The 18616-nt window shown below is 48.2% G+C and overlaps 1 protein-coding gene across 10 annotated transcripts in view; it reads right to left on the bottom strand.

Moving 5' to 3' along the window:
* The window catches only part of SLC4A4 (solute carrier family 4 member 4), a 117226-nt gene that overhangs the window by 20637 nt on the left and 77973 nt on the right, over positions 1–18616 (bottom strand). For all 10 annotated transcript variants that reach the window (XM_071431273.1, XM_071431275.1, XM_071431271.1 and 7 more), the window contains 7 exons: positions 14303–14460; positions 9768–9855; positions 8477–8631; positions 8085–8198; positions 6529–6703; positions 4647–4780; positions 1369–1640 (listed from right to left, as the gene is read on the bottom strand). In XM_071431273.1, the coding sequence (XP_071287374.1) occupies positions 1369–1640; positions 4647–4780; positions 6529–6703; positions 8085–8198; positions 8477–8631; positions 9768–9855; positions 14303–14460 (1096 nt within the window). The remainder of the gene's footprint in view (positions 1–1368; positions 1641–4646; positions 4781–6528; positions 6704–8084; positions 8199–8476; positions 8632–9767; positions 9856–14302; positions 14461–18616) is intronic.

Genomic DNA, 18616 nt, shown 5'->3' with positions numbered 1-18616 from the left:
ACCAAGGTCCTATGTTAATAGGGAAGGCAGGCACCCAGCCCCAGGGAACGGGCTCTTGACACCTGCGAGGAGCAGCCAGCAGCTTTTCCTGTTGGACGGGTGTGCCAACATAACCTGCAGTTTACTCTGGGCACAGATCAAGTTTCTTACTCACTGCCCATTGTTGTGGGATCCTAGGAGTGGTCCTACTTCCCTAATGGTACAGCCAGCCTCTCTCAATTTGGATTTGGGTTTTGTAACCCTTTGTTCCCAGAGCCATAGGTACACTGGCTCTATCTGCCGTGCAGCCCACACTCCAGAGATAGGCTGCCCTGGGGATACACTTCCCTTCTTGGAAGGGAAGGAATTGTTTGTGCTTTCCCTCTCATCTGTGCAGCCAGGAGGTGGGAACCACCCACGTTTGGGTAACGCCTTGAATAAATCCAGCTCCTGAAACAGGAGTGGCCTGAGCTCCATGGCAGTGACCTCAGCTGCACAGCAGTGACCTGGCCACCACTGCTGCCCCTTCATGGCATTTGGAATGCCATTTGGAACGGGGATGCAAGGAGACAGGGCTGCAGAAACAGCTTCTCCACTGGTCATGATGCTCTCTGGAAGAGTTCCAGGAAGGCCAGCTGTACTGTGATATGTAGGTGTAGAAGAAGGGATTACAGGTGACCGTGCCTCTGTCACAGCTGTCCTAATTACCAAAGAAGAGGAACAGCCTTATGACCCTCAATGGGTCACAGCAGTAACTAATAAAGATAAGTGTGACAAAAGGGATGGGTTGGCTGCTCAGGGGTGGACCTTGAAGAGGAGGGCCTGGAGACAGGAGGATGACCCCTGAGGAAGAAGCAACAACCAGGAAGAAGTAGAGGATGGACGAAATAAGGCAGAGAGCTGCTGCTGAACAAGATCTGTGGTGAGGTTTGCAAGGGGTCTGCAGTGAGAGCCTGCTGCTGGAGCCTGCAGTCATATTCCAGCAGGAACAGCCTGCAGACTCTGCAAACTAATACATGCAGTCATAGTCAAGCAGGAATTAGCTGCAGTCAGAGTCCACCAGGGAAGCCAACAGTAGGAGCTTGCTGTAGTCACAGTCAGGATGGCTCAATTGTAGAGAAGAATAAACTGGGAGCCTTTTCACATTGTTGAACAAGAGTCTGTGTGTCTTGGCTCACTTCTACCTCCAATGAGAGGCCTGCTGCAACACTGACATTCCACTCGGGATGGAATTTACCTCTCAGCTTCTAAGAGACTAAGACAGGATATCTGAAGGCAACCGATAAAGAAGGAATAATCTACCTATTATCTGGGCTGCAGCACAAGGGAAAAGGAGAGCAAAGGCCACCTCCTGTCTACAAACTGGAGATGTAATGAACACTCCCTTACCTGGATCTAGTGGTTTACAGGCACAAGAGTAATGAGTGATATAGTCCACCTTGAACTGGGAGTTGATGGGATAATGATCTGCCAGCTTGATCATCTTCTTGAAAGCATCATAAATGAAGATGAAGCTGATGAGGGAGGAAAACCCTTCTTCAGTGAAGCGGGTGAAGTACTTGACCAGGAAGCTGGCATCGGTGGCCACGAGAATGAGACACTGGAAGGCTGACCAGAGGCCAATCCAGAGGCGGAACTCCAGGTAGTCAAAGTCATTGTCCCTGCAACAAGACAAGGGTGGCAAGAAAGGAAAACATTGGGTTAGATAAGATTGGGAAGTACAAAGCAGATGTTACATGGAACAAAGCTGAGTCAGGGGACGTTGAATCACAGAATGACCAGGTTGGAAGAGACCTTCAAGATTACTGGGTCCAACCCAGCCCCAACACCTCAGCTAGACCATGGCACCCAGTGCCACATCCAGTCTTGTTTTAAACACATCCAGGGATAGTGACTCTACCAGCTCCCTGGGCAGACCATTCCAATACTTTATCATCCTTTCTGTAAAAAACTTTTTCCTAATATCCAGCCTATATTTCCCTTGGCGCAGCTTGAGACTGTGTCCTCTGGTTCTGTCAGTGCTGCCTGGAGAAAGAGACCAACCCCACCTGAGCACAGCCACCTTTCAGGGAGTTGTAGAGAGTGATTAGGTCACCCGTGAGTCTCCTTTTCTCCAGGCTAGACAACCCCAGCTCCTTCAGTTGTTTCTCACAGGGTTTGTGTTCCCAGCCCCTCTCCACCCTCGTTGCCTTCTCTGGATGGGCTGAAGGGTCTCAATGTCCTTCCCAAACTGAGGGGCCAGAACTAGACACAGTGCTCAAAATGGACCTCACCAGGGCCGAGTACAAGGGAAAATGACCTCCTGCTCCTGCTGGCCACACTGTTCCTGATCCAGGCCAGGAGCCATTGGCCTTCTTGGCCACCAGAGCACACTGCTGGCTCATGTTCAGACAGCTTTTGACCAGTACCCTCAGGTCCCTTTCTGCCTGGGCACTGTCCAGCCACACCGTCCCCAGCCCATAGCATTGCGGGGGGTATTGTGGCCAAAATGCAGGATTGGGCACTTGGATTTATTAAACTTCATCTTACTGGATTCTGTCCATCCATCCAACCACTCCAGGTCTCTCTGCAGAGCCCTCCTACCTTCCTAGAGATTGACTGAGATTGAACATAGAGCAAAAACCTTCTCCCAGAGGGTGGCTGGACACTGGAGCAGTCTTGCCAGGAAGCAGTCATGGCACCTAACCTGATGGAGTTCAAGGAACATCTGGACAGCGTTCTTAGTCATATGGTTTAGTTTTAGGTAGTCCTGCCAGGTGCACAGAGTTGGACTTGCTGATCCTTATGGGTCCTTTCCAACCTGGGATATTCTATGACAAACCCTGGTGCTGGGAATGGCAGGGGATGGAGAGCCATGCACCCAGCTGCATCATTCCCTCCTGGGAACAATGCCCCCCATTGTTTGCTGCTTGAGGCTGAGGTGCTGTGCCAGCACAGAGTCCAAAGGTGGGCTTTTAGGAATGAACAAGTGCCTCAAGGGAACACTGGAGCAGATGAGGACCTGCCAGGAGGGCCACTGCCTGTTCTGGGGAAGGAAGCAAGAGCTGGTGGGACTGGCAGGCTCAGGCAGCTGTAATTCTCTGGAAGCCAGAAGCCCTGACCTGGAAGAGGGCAAGGAGCAAGTAAGAAAGAAAATGATTCAGAAAAAGAGAAGGGAAAAAATAAGAATACAAAACCCAAATGACAACTCTGAAGTATCCAGAGTCAGTGCCTGAGGGGGCAGGAGATCCCATCCATCTGAAGGCAGCTGGCAGAAACCCAGCTACACTGACTCCACACCATTCAAGAACTTCAAAAATGTTAAACTATATTATTTTAGCATTTACTCCTCAAATTCCTGCAGCACTTCTGAAGCTGACAGAGCAGGTGGAAAAGCACTTTGTCCTGCAGGATTGCTCCTAGCAGGGAACAGCGTGTTGTGAAAATGAACAACCACAAATGCATTACTGAAAAATCAAAGTACTCAGTTCCAATTTCCTTATAAGAAAGGCCTCCTTTGAAAAGGCCTGCCTTTCTGCTCTGGCAGGTTGTTAGGACAATGGCTTTTACAACTGCCACCTCCTCCTCAGGTTAACAATAACCACCTTCTTGCTTCCAAAACAGTACAAAGTGCTTTTCCATCTTGCTTTTTTCCTGCTGCCTGCTGCACCTGGGATTTGTCATGCTTGCCAGGTGCCAACAGGTGCAGTGTGTCCATTCCTGACTCTATTCACTGATTCCAGATGAGGGAAGAAAAGAAAGGTGCCCACCTCTTGCTCCACTGTACAACTCACCTTTTTGTAGTTTCCAGTTTCCCTCCCTAGGATAATCTAACTTTCCAGCCATTTTTTCTAGCCCCCATCCCTCCCTACATGTAGGAACACAAGTCCTGCACAACCTGCCATGCTGAGAACACAGACTACAAGGGATTTGGGGTGTATTCTGTGTAACCTAAAATGATCTCCTTGCAAAACACCAGCCAAAGGGTCACCAGCCCCATGGGTGAAATCATCCATGGCATTGCTGATTCCTTTGAGGATTCCAATGTATCTTTCTGGTATTGCAGATGTGGGAATGGTAAATGATCACACCTAACAAAATGGGCTCCCTTTAGCTCTGGGTGTCAGCTGTCAACAACATGGAGAAAGCAGAACTTCTTTATACCAGTTAAATGGAAAAAAAATGCAGGAAATTTCCTTTAAAAGCAGGAAAGCTCCCCCATGGAATTCTGGGGGCTGTTTCTACCAGAGACACTTTTGCTTTCACAAATAATAGCGACTATTTCAAATGACTACTGGACAAATTCTTGGCAACCTTGAGACCCAGGGGATTTTGTTAGTGAAGAGCCGGATTCATTTCCTTGTTCCTATGGGAGTCAGAGAAGCAGTGATGGGGACAAGCAGCACACTGCACCGAGAGCAAATTCCTCACCGAGGACCGAAGTGGCCAAGGCTGTTTTTGTTTCAGGAGGCCCCACAGAGATAGGCAGCCACACACTGGGCAGTGCCCTGGGACATGCGTGCCGGGACAATCACTGATGTGATTGCACTGGGTCTCAGCAAGGAACAAGACCTTTCATTCTGTGCACTAAATCCCCTCCTTCCCCAGCAGCAAGCAGCTCATTCCCTGGCTGGATTTCCTCCGTGTGGGACATTCCTGCCCCCCATCCTCTGCCACCATGTACTCACTTGCTGAAATTGAAGAGAAGCCTCTCAAAGACCAGGACAGGTCCTGTGCTGCTCAGAATGGTGAGGGGCTGGCCAGCCAGGAGGCAGAACACGGCGCCGGTGACAGCGGTGCCCAGGAAGCTCTCCAACACGCCCTGTGGGGACACAGCACAGGAGTCACCCTCTCTGAAGGAGCACTTCTGTTGTGGCTGCATGCTGCATGTCCCTATGCCTGTGACCAAGGGGACAGCATCCTCTGCCCCCCCTGCAGCTGTCACCAAGATGCTGGTGCACACAAGCCACAGTTACTCAGGATAACCACATGTTAATGTGCTGAGCAGCCATTAATGGCACAGGCCAATCCCTCCTTTCCGCCCAGGCTGCAGGGATGGGGCTGCACCTCTCCTGACTTGTCAGGGGTACTGCAAGAATTGGAATCCAGTTTTGTGTCTCTCTTCCTTTAGAAGACATGAGTTAGTGTTTTCACTGAGGAAAGCAACAGGCTGGCTGCCTATGGGGGACTTGTAAGGCTGAGCCCAGTAATCCCAGGGCAAGGAACAGCCTTCACAGAGCTGATCCCCTCCACTCCTCTTGTATTACTCATGGAGAGGGCCCTAGTGGCCAGAGCATCTGGAATCTCTTTTCCCTGCGTTCTTCCACGTGTCTGTAGCCAAGAATAGTGTCTTTTCTCAGAAACAGAAAACTCAGGAGCAAGCTGTGAAGACAGTGCTGGCTGGGGCAGCTCCCAGAACAGGGAGCAGGGATGGGCCATGCTCAGTGCCTGCCCCAGCAGCAGCCACATCACTGTTTACAACAGACAAGACACAGACACACAAACTGTGACGTAGTAGCCCCAAAAATACTGCTCTCTGAGGGTTTTTTTCCTATTTGTAGTAAGCTTGAGACTTCTGGCCACAATGAAGTGTTTCTCAATTTGAACTATATTTGGAATCAGGTAACATTTCCCCTTCCTCCTGTAATGTAAAGACTGCACCTTGTGCAGAGCAGACAGGCTTTGCTGTGCTACCCCATGACAGTCCAGTGTTGCTCACTGGTGGGATCTGGAGGCGTCTCCATTCCTGACTTCCCTGAGTCTCAGAAAATGCAAACTGTTTGTACAGGAGGGAGGGGAACTGGGCACTGCACAGGCTGCTGGATCTTACTCTAGCCTGTAATTCATCACAGGGGAGTGCAGGGTTCCAGATATGTGCCCTCATTTCCTATGTTTGACTTAATTAAACCTGCATAAATTAATAATTCAGTCATTATCATTATGAGCTTGATTATTGCTAGGAGATTTGGCTGAACTGGACTGGCTGAACCGAATATATCTAAATACAACCTCCTACTTTTCCTATTATTCCACTAACACAAAGGACGTCCAGCACTGTTAACAGAGAATCCCTTCTCTTTAGCCTGAGCTAAGCCATTGATCCAGCCTGTTCGTGGATATGTGCCTGGTTCTCAGCTTGTGCCCTCCCACTCCTACAAAATTCATCTTTCTAAAGACCTGACATTTCTCTCCTGTGTTACTCATTTTCCTAATAATTTTGACATTTTCTTTTCACCAGAGAGGCCAAAGCCCAAGTATTGTAGGAATCAGGCAGAGGTTTCAGGGTTAGCAAATTGAATTTGACTAAAATGGTGCAACTGAGAGCAGATCAGAGGAGCTTCTCTGTACAGAAGGAGGAAAGACCTTCTCTGTCTCTTGGGCCTGCTCTTATTCACCATTTAAGGAACTGCTGTACAAGCTGTCAAAGAACAGCACAGCAGCAGAGAAAGCAGTGAAAACACAGAACACCTCCATTATTGTACCAAGAATTCCAGCTTTGCCAGTGCCCAAACACGGCTCTGACTGAACAGCAAAAGGCTGGATTTGCTGGTTCTGAAAGCTCTTGCCCACCTGCATGTTCTCCGTAGCATCCCCAAGCAATCCCCCAAAAGTGATGGCATTGGTGACAGTGGCCAGGTAGATGAAGAGGATGGCTGAGAGGGCCTGGATGTTCAAAGCATCGTAGAAGTCACTGGCGAAGAATGGTGCTTTCCTCTTGATGTCTTTGATCAAGCCCCCACAGAATCTGCAGGGACAAGCAAGAGGAGACTCAGGCAAGATGTCTCACAGTGAAACTCACCACACTAAGCCAGCAGAGACTCTGCCAGCAATGAAGTATGATCTCTAAGGAGTGAGATCAGCACGTTACAAACAGCCTTATCATAGCTGTGGTGGTCCAGGGATCTCAGAGAGAATGCTGTAAGGATAGATAATATCTCAAACTTGTGATGCAGCTGGAAAGGGACAAATTGCAGGACTACAGGCCACGCTTCTGCTGAAACAGACCACCACAGTTTGTATTTCAGGAAGCTCATCTGTTGGCTTTTTCCCCCAAATATATTAGTTGATGTAATAAAATAGATTAACTCTGGTCTAAGTCCCTGTCTGAATTTCTCCACATAGCAGACACCATGGCTGGGCAAGCCAAACCATCTGCTGCATGGAAAAATGCTTCAAATTAATAACCAGCAAAAGAACTAGAAGTAAAAACATAAGAGAAACACTCTTGGATGACAAAAGAACTCACTTGCAGACATCCCTTTTTGTATGATCACAGACAAGACAGTACTTAAGTCTTATAAACTCCACGTGGCACTGACACTGCCAGCATGAAAAATGTTTGTTTAGCCTCTTGTTCCCCTGCTCACAGCTCCCCACCTCTGCCAGGACTGCACAGACACTGTGGCAGACAGGCACATGCCACCTTCTGATGCCAAATCAGGACACTCCACTGCCTTGTACACACCAATGCAGTGTGAAGACTTTCAGACTTTTCTCCTAGAATTTAGACTAGAACTAGAACTGAAAAAGAAGATTCAGAGTGGGAAGGAAGGCACAAAGCCACCATGAAGCCCTGTGCACTAATCTTGAAATGCTGAACTCGCTGTTTCATGACCACCTGAGCTGTATTCCGACTCCAGTGGACTTTAAAGTGGCACAAAGCAGAGTAATAAAGGAGAGAGTAGGGCCTGGGGCACTGTTACCCTCTCTCTTTCTATCCCATAAAGGCCTTTAGCTGTGCAATCCAACTGCAACACTAATGTCCAGAAAAGGGAACATCTCTGCTTTTGGCTAAGGCACCCCTTCAGCAATCCAAATGGATTAACTGAGGCTTGTACCAGCCATGTTTATGTTCCCCTACAGCTCATCTGACTTCCCAGGCTCCCAACAGGCAGCACCTACCTGGGCCTTCTGTCCTTTTTAATGGCTCTTTATCATTTACTGAGCATCTGATCCATGACCTTCTGCCAACTGCTGAAGCTGGATGTTCTGAACCCTTCACACAGCCTCACTCTGGGCAGGAAAGGCCCCCCGGAGACATTCTGGGGTCACACCTGAGCCTGTACAGGCAGCCCACTGGGCTGGGGATGCTTTGGCAAGGGAAGCATTGCAGGGGTGTCACCGACCTGCCCGTGCGCTGCAGCTCCTCGCAGTCGCCGTGGCCGCCGCCACCGTGGCCGCCATCGTGAGGCGTGTCGCCGTTCATCTGCACGTTCTCCCCACCCGAGTACATGTTCTTCCTAGGCCAGGACACAGCATGTCAGAGTGCCAAGAAGAACCCCAAAGAGCCCAGCCAACTACCAGCTGTGTTATTGTGTGCCTACAATATCATCTCAAAAGGTACAGATTTCCAGGAACATCCTCCCTCCCTGAGAATATCTCCAGGCCTTTCTAAATAGTGACAGCCAGGTGCAGGTCACTCCATACACCTGGCACAACCAGAACACTGCCTCTTCCCATCCCCTTTCCACACCTCATGCCCACTGTCCCTGGCCAGCAGCCCCTCTCCTGCTCTTACCTCTTATCCGAAGAAGGGAGAGACTTGGGGGGCTCTATCCTAATGGCTGGATCCCATTCCCCAGGGGGGAGCACAATGACTTCGTCCAGAAATTCATCGATGCCTGCGATCAGGTCCTGACGGTCCTTGGCTTTATAGGCAATGTCATGGAATACCTGCAAGGAAAAGAGACTCCCCGTGGGAAAGTGCATTTTCTGTGGCCCTGGCTCCAGAAACTGAGTTCTACAAAATCAACTTAACTCCTTCTCAGAAACCTCTGAAAAAGTATCAGGACATGTGCCACAAGGAGGTGTGACCCTCAGAAAGCCCCTTCCTTTGGCTGGATAACAACAGAGATTCTTTCCTTTTAGGCATATATCTAATTTTAAGGAAACTATTTATTTCTAACCTTTAAAAATGTTAGTAAAGCAATTATCTATATCATTAGTGCAGAAAAGTTTTCTTCTACATAAGGACTTTCAATTACACTTGTAGAAGACACTTTGACAAAGCCACCTACTTCAGTCTATCAAATCCAGATTCATTTTCAGCCCTGTGACACAGAACTGATAACAATATTTATTCAAAAACATCATCATAAACTGTTTTTAGTGAAAGGCCTGGTATTAATCATGAAGAACAAATGAGAGAAGGTGGGGGGAGGAAAGCATTAATGCTGAATTTTATAGGAATCTTCTGGACTGTGTGGAGAGGAGGTGGATCAGTGCATGTGACAGACGAGCTGGTGGCAGGAAGGGACTCTGGGGCTGTGGGAAGCAGCCCAGTGAGTGACAGAAAGCTGGAGAGCTGGGAGCAGCTGAGCAGTGATGAAGGAGCTGTAGGGAAGAAAGGAGCTGTAAATGAATCCTGAAAGGCTAGCCATGGCAGCAAGGAGGGGCCAGCTGCTCCTGGCTACACATGAACACTGCCAGTGCTTGGGACACAGTGCCACACACAGCATCACATGGGGGAAACAGTGCTGTGGGCATCACCTGCATATCCCTGGCTGTGGGATTCTGGGATGGCAGAATGGGACACAAGGTGCAGACCACAACAGAATAAATTCAACAATTAATTCACAGTTGATATGAAAGAGTGATCACTAGCAGGACAATACACACGGCACACAAACCTCTCCTAGAGTCACGCTTTTAACAAACACAAAGCCAGAGGCAGTAATTTTGTCAAGATGGAATTATGAGGTAACATGGGTATTTCAGCTGTATGTGAATGCTCCTTCCTGTTGACCAGGCTGGAGGGAAGGACACTTACTTGGGAGAACCATTCCCACTGGAGATGCCAAGACACCTACCTCATCTGACATCAGCGTGGCAATGGCTCGGCCGATCTCATGATAGGACTTGGCTTTGCCCTTTGGTCCCAGCAGAATGAAGAGAAATCTGATAAAACCAAGAGATTGTTCCCACTTAGGATGGCAAAATCAACTGCTTATTACCTATACAACACCTAGACAGAAATTTGGCCTGAAATTTGTGGTCCTTGTTAGAGATCTGGAGGCTGCCAGTGGCCTCAAGCTATCTTTGGACTAGAGGTTACACCCTGTGGCCCACCATGGCCTGTGCACCACGAAAGCCTGTCCACCTCCATGGGGATTTGTTTCATGGAATCACAGAACAGGGTGTGTTGGAAAGGTTCCTAAAGGCTATCTACGCCCTCTACTAGCCAGGTTCCTCCAAGCCCCGTCCAACCTGGCCTTGGACACTTCATTTTCCACATGATCTCTTTGGGCAGCAACTACATCTAAGTCACTGCTGAAGACTTTAAAAAACACCATGGTATGAAATCTTTGGAAATGCAAACATACAGATGAAATAACCTCACCAGAAGCACCGATCCCCTTCCAAGGGCTGGATTAAATATTATTTTATCTCCTAACTCAAATACGATGAGGTACTAAGTTGAATGGCTTATGAGGAGTATTATATCCAAGCAAGCACTTTCTGTTCAAGAGAATCTAGAGTCCTAAAAGAAAAAAGGCAGCAAGTTAGTAGGACAAGATCCATAAATACATATTGATTGGCATTACTACACAACACCTCTTAATTGAGTCCTTAATTGAGTGTTTTACTGGAGGTTCACAGGGAGGTGAGTAAGCCACACACACCCAGGTCATGTCCTCTGCTCTCCTCCCACCTCCTGGAACTTTCCCTGCTTTACCAGTTCTTACAAAATAACACTCAAGAAAAACTATTCCTCAGCCAACTCTTTCCAAACTCTAGGATGCAAATTAGCCAAACATATTAATATATCAAGAAAAGGAGGTTCATTACTTCAGGAGCTGCTGCTTGGCATTCTCCTGGTTTTCCAGGAGAACCGGGCACTTCCATAACCCTCTTCTGCAATAACCCCAACCAGTTGGCTCTTTTCCAGCACAGAGCAGCAGCACCTGAATGCTCCTGCACTACTAAAACACTCCTGAAAGCAAGGAGACTGCGGCATTTTCCAAATTCTTTGTCCTAATTCAGCTCAGATCTGCCTTCAGTGCGTAGAATAAGATCTTTTCATGGGCCAGACATTACAAACACAAAAACATTAATGCATTTTAGTGACTGTAGCATTAATGTGCAGACAGGACTGTTTCTTCATGCAGAAAACCCCAATCTTAATTGTATAGGCCATATTTTATAGGATTACCAGAAGACTCTGTGTCAGATCTTATTGGTGGGCAATACATTCACACTTAGTTTATTGGTTAGTACATGGTATTTTACGTGTCTATCAAACTTCTGTATTTATAGTTAGTTTACATATTTTTTCTACTGATTCCCATGAGACAGATCTTATAGTTTATGCAGGTGCTAGTTGTTTTTCACCTAAGAATAAATTGTGTTAACAAACCTTTCATACCTAAGATTGTTTTTGGATGGGAATTTGCAAATTACTCAGCTGCACTTAGAAGAAATGACAGGCTAGCTATAAATTTAACAGAGCAGGCCTTTCTTCTATAATTCTTTTACCTGTCTACAAGAAGTGGCCTGAACTAGAGTATGTGTGCATAGATTTATTATCATTTAGTTATGAACATTTCCAGCCACAAAAGCCCTCACTCCATGCTGTGCCATACTCTTCATCTTCCTCTGCTGAAGGCCACTCAAGAATTCCTCCCTGCTTCACACAATACATGCTGAGTTATCCAATGCCCATTTCTGACACCTAACGTTGCTAATAATGCTGCAAGGGAGGGAATGGGAGGTTCCACCAAGCTCAAAGCCTCTCAGAAGTATTAATAAAATGCAATGTTTCTCTCAGTGCACTGCTAGAACAGCAACTCTATAAGGGCTGAAGGCACCTGAACAAAAGAATCTCAGCCAAGTCCTGGAGGAAAAGTGCCTTTGCAGTAAAAAGCCTCCACTGGGAGGCCAGGGAGGACCAGATCTGCCCCTCGCTCCCCAAGTACCTTGGGCAAGGCGTTTGAGACCTGCAGACACCAGCCTTTCCCAACTCTGCATGCCAGACTGTGCAAGTCTGCGCAGCTTATCTCCAAAATACATCTTCTCCTGGCTCATTCCTCATCTTTCTTCCCATCTTCACTGCATTAAATAGCAGCCTTGAAAACACGATTGTGCATTGCTCTGATGAAAATACAAAGCCATTCCCAAGCCATGTTGCCAGCTCAGGGCTCCCCCAAATGAGGAGTCCCAAGCACTGTGGGATTAAATTTGACACAAGAAAACCAAAGACCTTAAAGGTTTTTTCAATGTGACCAGTAAAAAGAAAACTCAGGACAGGCTGGGATATCTCTGTTCCAACTGCATATCCCTGATGTTTCTATTACTAGCCCCTGTGCTCTGGAGCCAGGCTGGGAGAGCTGGGGGTGATCAGCCTGGAGAAGAGAAGGCCCGAGGGAGACCTCAGAGCTCCTTCCAATGCCTAAAAGGGCTACATGAGAGCTGGAGAGGGACTTGGGACAAGGACCTGGAGTGACAGGACAAGGGGGAATGGCTTCCCACTGACACAGAGCAGGGTTAGATGGGATATTGGGAAGAAATTCTTCTTGTGAGGGTGGTGAGGCTCTAGCATAGACTGACCAGAGAAGCAGTGGCCGCCCCTGGATCCCTGGAAGTGTCCAAGGCCTGGTTGGACAGGGCCTGGAGTAACGTGGGCTAGTGGAAGGTATCCCTGCCCGTGGCAGGGGATTGCAACAAGATGGGATTTGAGTTCCCTTCCCTTCCAACCCAAACCATTCCCTGCTTCTCTATCTGCAGTTGCTGAAGAGCAGGAAATGTTCACCTAACACAGCACCCCAGACAGGGGGACTGGACTAGCTCTGAGACAAAACCCGAGTGTTTAACCCCATCCTGCCCTACATAAAACCAAGGAGAGAAGCACACAGGTCACACTGGCAGGACTGAGAGAGCTGGTCCAGTCCCAGAGGCTGCGCAGTGCCCAGCTGGCACCCGCACTTTTACCAGGGAATCAACAGCTGAACCAAATAAAAGGAGAGGCCCCACAGGACAGAAGTCTGGGTATGCCAGAGGCTCCAGCATCCTGCAGTCTGTGGGCTGTAAGTGCAGGCCCACGGCAGGAATGCCAGCGGCACCGGAGATGTTCCATCACAGTTCCTCCTGGCCCTGAGGGGATTTCCTTGATTGAATTTCCTAGGATGCAGCAATGGCAAATGGCTCTTCATCACTCATGAAAGCCACCTAATGAGCCTTCCTGCTTTGATTAGGGCCAGTATTGGCTTTGGAGAACAGCAAACGGATAATACTATTTCCTGGGAAAAGTGCTGGCAGGGAAGGACATACTGCCTTTATTATTGCTATTGAGTAATGAGGCTGCCCAGCAATCCTGGATCTAACTTCCTGGCTCCCACCACCACAGCAAGCAATACCTCATCTTACAACTGCTGAAAAGAATTTGGAGGTATGTTTAAAAAATAGTCAGTGGGATTAGAGTGGGAAGCTGAAACACTGAAGCACACAGAGCCAGGAACATTGAGGAATAAATAACCTGCTACAGAATGAAGCCACATCTGGGTCCCACTGGGACACAGTGTCCCTGTGGGACACTCCTACCTGAATACCCAGAGTGTACAGACAGCTGTGGATGAGGCTGTAAGAAACCACTTGATGAAACTGCAAGAAACACAAACACTGCTACTGCCATAAAGAGCAAAGCTAGATGCTCTTTTCCCTTTGTTTAGTACACAGAAAGAGGCAAGGATTCCAGCAGCCATCTAACTTCCACTCCATACAAGGGCTGTGATGCTGCTATGAATTCACATAGGGCAGCTTAGACAGGCAGGCATACTCAAGCAGTGACTTCAAATATTTAAGAACATGAGATATATTGCTATTTGTGAGACTGAGATTAATTTGCAACATGAGTCATAATAAATAAAATATTTCTCTGACATTTTTCCTTGAGCCATTATGCATTACAAAGCAACAAGCCCCAGTAGAATTGTATGTCCAAGTTCACCTGACTTTTTTTTTGCCCCAGGAAGGCCAGAATTGAATTTTCCATCTGTTCTGAGCTGAAGAGGAATAATATGTACAGCAAAAATGTGCACAGGGAATCTGGGATCTGTACAGAAGGGGCAGGAAAAAGGGCCCAGGACTTCAATTCAACACTGACAGTGCTCTTTACTGCTGAGTTGTTAAGTCAGTGTGTTTGTGTAATGGTTTACTCATAACCAAACTCAGGAGCTGAAAATGATGAAGCAGCTTCAGTGAGTTTTGTTACTTAGCACCACCAATGCTGATGGTTCTGCATGTCACAGGATGGAAGGCATGGAGAACACCTCCTGGCCTGCTGTTTTCCCTTTGCCAGGTGGAAATGCAGGTGCCTGGGTGGTGCCTGCCCGGGGCTGGCTGTCCTTACCGTGTGGGGACAGGGACCTCGGTGAGCGCTCCCAGCATGACCGCCTGCTGCAGCCGCACAAAGGCAATGAAGGGGCTCTCCAGGAAATCCACCTCCCCCACCAGCACGTTGGAGGCCTCAGCGTCACGAGGCAGCTTCTTCATGAATTTGTTCTTCAGCTGCAGCAGTGCAAGAGGAAGGAAAAGAAAATTAAGTTGCGCTGGGCACGTTCTTCTCATCTCTGCACCTCTGTGCAGTAACTGTGCACACTCGTGGACCCTGCAGTCTGGACCCTGCAGTGCACCCTTGGTCTGGATCCAGCCACAGAGAAATGTCCAGGCTCCAGGGAGACCTCAGCTCAAAGTCTCCAGGGAAGGGGAAAACACCACAGCAGCAGCAGGAGCCCCTGGGTTCTAAAACTCAGCCTCTGCAAGACGCCTTTGTTTGAACTTCAGCAGCGGCAGAATTAATTTGGAATGGAAGGCTTTTGAAAAGCCTGCCCTCAGCTGGTTCCCAATCTGCCCCCTCTCCCTGGGTGATCTCTGGAGATGCTCTGTGTGTGCCTGGCAAAGGGTGAATGGAGAGGGAGGATGTACTGCCAGGAGCACCAGCAAGAGGGGGGCACTGAACTGGGCTATGAATCCCTAATGAGCTGCATGAGGTGACTCAAGGAAGGAGGAAAATGGAAGAAGTCTCCAGAAAATACATGAATTGACTGAACAGGAAGAAAACTGCTGGAACTATCCTACCCCTGCACGCTTCAGTCAGAATTACCACCAGAAGAAACAGTAATAAGCATCAAGGAGCACCGTGGAGGAAATCTGGAAAAGCCCTACCAGTTCTTCCACAGACAGTGTTTGGAAACATAGTGGTGGTAAAAGAATAATGGGAAGATGGCAAGCCCACAACAAACATTTTATTTACCTCACCAGGCTGGCTGTGTGGCTGAACAAAGACCATTCAGCAACACCAGGGCTGGTTTGGACACCTGGCCCAAACCCAGGTGATTCTCTGAGCCAGAACTGACCTGCAGCATTTCCTGTGCCCACCCAGCTCCTGAGGCCAAAGGCTCCAGCCCCTTCCCCCTGCCCAGCACAGCAAACCACTGTCACTAATTTTGAAGAGCTGCCATTATAGTGGGGATTTTAATCTCCAAATGAGTTTTGCAGCAACACTCACCACTTTCTTAAATCATTTATCAGACAGGTAATGAGTGCAGTCAGCACTTAAAATCCATTCTGAACCATTCCCCAAAGAAGCTTTGGAAAGATCTGACTCCTCAGCAGCATCCACAAACAAGGGAGGGACGAGGGAACTTCACTTTCCCCTGCCAAATTGAAGATCATTCCACCCCAACCACTAATGTTATGTTAAAAGCCACAGGTCTCCAGCACTGTACTTGCAAAAAGGCACAGCAACCTCAGAATCCCAATTTCCTTAAATGTACTGGAGCACTCAGATCATCAACATGACTCTGGATTGACTGGAAATGAAAGCAGCTCCTGAGTACACACTCCAAAGTAGCACTTAGGGAAGGTTAATTCCCCTGGAGCTTGAACCTGTCTCTGTCTCTCTGTTTTTCTGCATCTGCTCACACAGAGGTTTAAGATCACCTGATCACCTTCCCACAACTTATCCCTTGAACACCTGCCTCCAGGGGCACCTTCCAGGCTCCAGGCTGCTCTGTCACCCAAGGATGAGGTGGGCCACTGTGGATATGGGGAGAAACCAGGCAGGCAAAACTGCCCTCTGCATCAAGAAAAACAGCAAAAGTAAAGGAAATTCCAGTTAACTAAACTTTCTAGAAGCTTTTCCTTTCCTCCAGAAGGGTGGCATTGATTGTACTGGAAGACAGTCATTTTCACAGGAGCTCCGTGGAGTGAAAGTACATCACCCAGGCTGACAGACCTCAAAATTGGGAATGTCTGCTTTCAAGTGTGGAGATGAGAATATGTTCCAGCAGGAAAAGCAGCAATCACTCCCACAATCAATCCCAGGACTGCATTCCCAAGTATGGGATCCAGCCAGCGCCTCCCTGTCCACGGGTCCCCAGGAAAGGCAGGAGGGCTTCTCTAAACAAGGCCAATTTCTTTTTTAACTCCAGCACTGGCTTTGGCACAGATCCCCTGTTGACATGGAAACACTGGGTTGAATACACAGTGTCTACACCACAACAAATAAGAAGGGTTTTGTGCCTCCCTCTGACTGACCGCATTCATTCAGAGCCAGGCTCGTCCCACATCCAAGCCCTCTGGAAACACAGATAACACCAGGTCAGGAAACTCCCCTTATATCAACATACATTCCCTTGCTTTATGCTGTTGCATCAGCTCAGGAATAGCAGGCCCCTGGGAAAACAGATTTCCTTTCATGTCCCCTTTATTCTACATGTTCATGTCCCCTTTATTCTACATGTTGAGCCCTGAAGGAGTCCTGGTGGTGCAGCCACTTGGAGCTGCCAAGGACATTCTAACAGAGCACAGCCAAAGGATTTCTTGCAGGGGGAGGGACTGGAGTAGGAACAGCAATAGGAACTTCCCCAGCTTCCTGTGGTCTGCTGGCACTGCAGCACCAGAGGGGCTGAGAAAGCACCTACTTGACTTTTTTCAGTCACTCTCCTTCACGCATAAGCTGAAAAAGGGTTTTAAATGATTTTTAGATATTAAGATGTGGCTGCCCCATCCCTGGAAGTGTCCAAGGCCAGGCTGGACAGGGGTTGGAGCAGCCTGGTCTAGTGGAAGATGGCCCTGCCCATGGCAGAGGGTGGAATAGGATGATATTTGGGATCCCAATCCATTCTGAGATTCTGGGATTCTATGAATATGTTGCTAGTGAAAAATTTGATCCAACAACTTGATATTCAGGAGCTGGAGGAATTCTCCAGCTATGAGAGGCCCTGGGTTTATGGACATAGCTCCAGCACCACTAGTGTACCTGGCAACAGAGAGCTGGGAGCCCAGGAGCTTCCTCCCCCCAGGAGGGGGCAGGAAGTCTAGATGTTTATTAACATTTATTAACTGCTATATAGAAAAGAAGAATAAATTGTCCCAAAATGCCACTGCTTGTCTCTCCAGCTGCAAATGCCCAGGGCATTAACTGCAGCCAACACCTCCTAAAATAAGACAAATGAAGGCAAGTCCCTTCTCTGTGCTGCCACCTCAGGAGCAGTGCTCTGCCAAAGCAAACACAATGAAAGGGAATACAACTCCTCTTCCCTAATTACCTTTCTAAAATGCCAAGCAAGCCCACAGCACAGAACATGACAAAAGAGCAAACCCCCAGTCTGTGGGCCCTTACTGAAGCTGTTTCTCACCAAAGTGGTTTGGGTCAGGGCTTCTGCAGGATTCTGAGCCAGCCTCTTTGCCATCCCAGTGGATCCCGCCACCACTCCCATGGCAGAGAGAGCTGGCTGGTGCAAACTGCCCGATTCAGCAGGCATAAGGAGCACCCTGAGCCAGGCAGAGCTGTCTGGATCCTGGCAGCAGGGATGAATGCGGGAGGATTCTCTGACAGATCACATCTCTGACATGCATGTGAAACCTGAACCTTTCAACATCCAGAGAAAGGGAGCAGGAATGCTGCAGATTAGAGGAGTATGCTGGCTATGAACTCCCTAGATTATTAGCTGCACCATTCCAAATAGCACTAAAGGTTGCAGAACTGAATATTAAGGATGTAGGAAGACAGGAAAATCACTGAAGGTACAAAGAAGTTTGGTCAAAGCCTTTTTTCCTCTGAAACATGGGCATGCAATCCACTACCTGTGTAAAACCAGGGATTGATTAAGGATGCAGGAAGGATGCAGGAAGGCAGTCCTGCTACACATAACTGCTATAGACTGACCTCACTCCTCACAATTCTTACATGCACACAAATAAATAAAAACTGGGATGTTCTGTGTCTCCAGCACTCCCCTCTGCCTGAATGGCCTCACTGACTGTCCAGCTTCCAGATGGGATGCCCAAATAACAACAGCCAGTCTCCCTGCTGCCAAGGCAAGTGAACCTTCTCCCTTTGCAGCTCCTGCTGTGGTAACATGACGGATTATTGCTGTGCCTGTGTATGGCACACTGAGTCCTGCTCAAGGAAGCTGCCAGGCACCACCACAATGCCACAAACTCAATCAAGGCAGGACTTTGAGTCGATCAGCCATGAAAACTGAGCTCTAAGGTGATGTCTCAAGGTGCAGGAGGACAAGGCTCCCACTTCGTGCAGAGTTCATCAGCAGGACATGGGCTAATTAACTAAGAGGATTTTTGGAACTCTGCACTTAGCAAGAAATAGTTCTCACCATCAAGAGCCAGGCATTATGTGCACTGGAAGTTAAGAACTTTG

Source organism: Agelaius tricolor, unplaced genomic scaffold (genome assembly GCF_023055355.1).
Source record: "Agelaius tricolor isolate 1412-34295 unplaced genomic scaffold, bAgeTri1.0.p SCAF_8, whole genome shotgun sequence".
In the NCBI taxonomy this organism is placed as follows: Eukaryota; Metazoa; Chordata; class Aves; order Passeriformes; family Icteridae; genus Agelaius; species Agelaius tricolor.
This window is presented reverse-complemented; position numbering and strand designations above follow the sequence as displayed.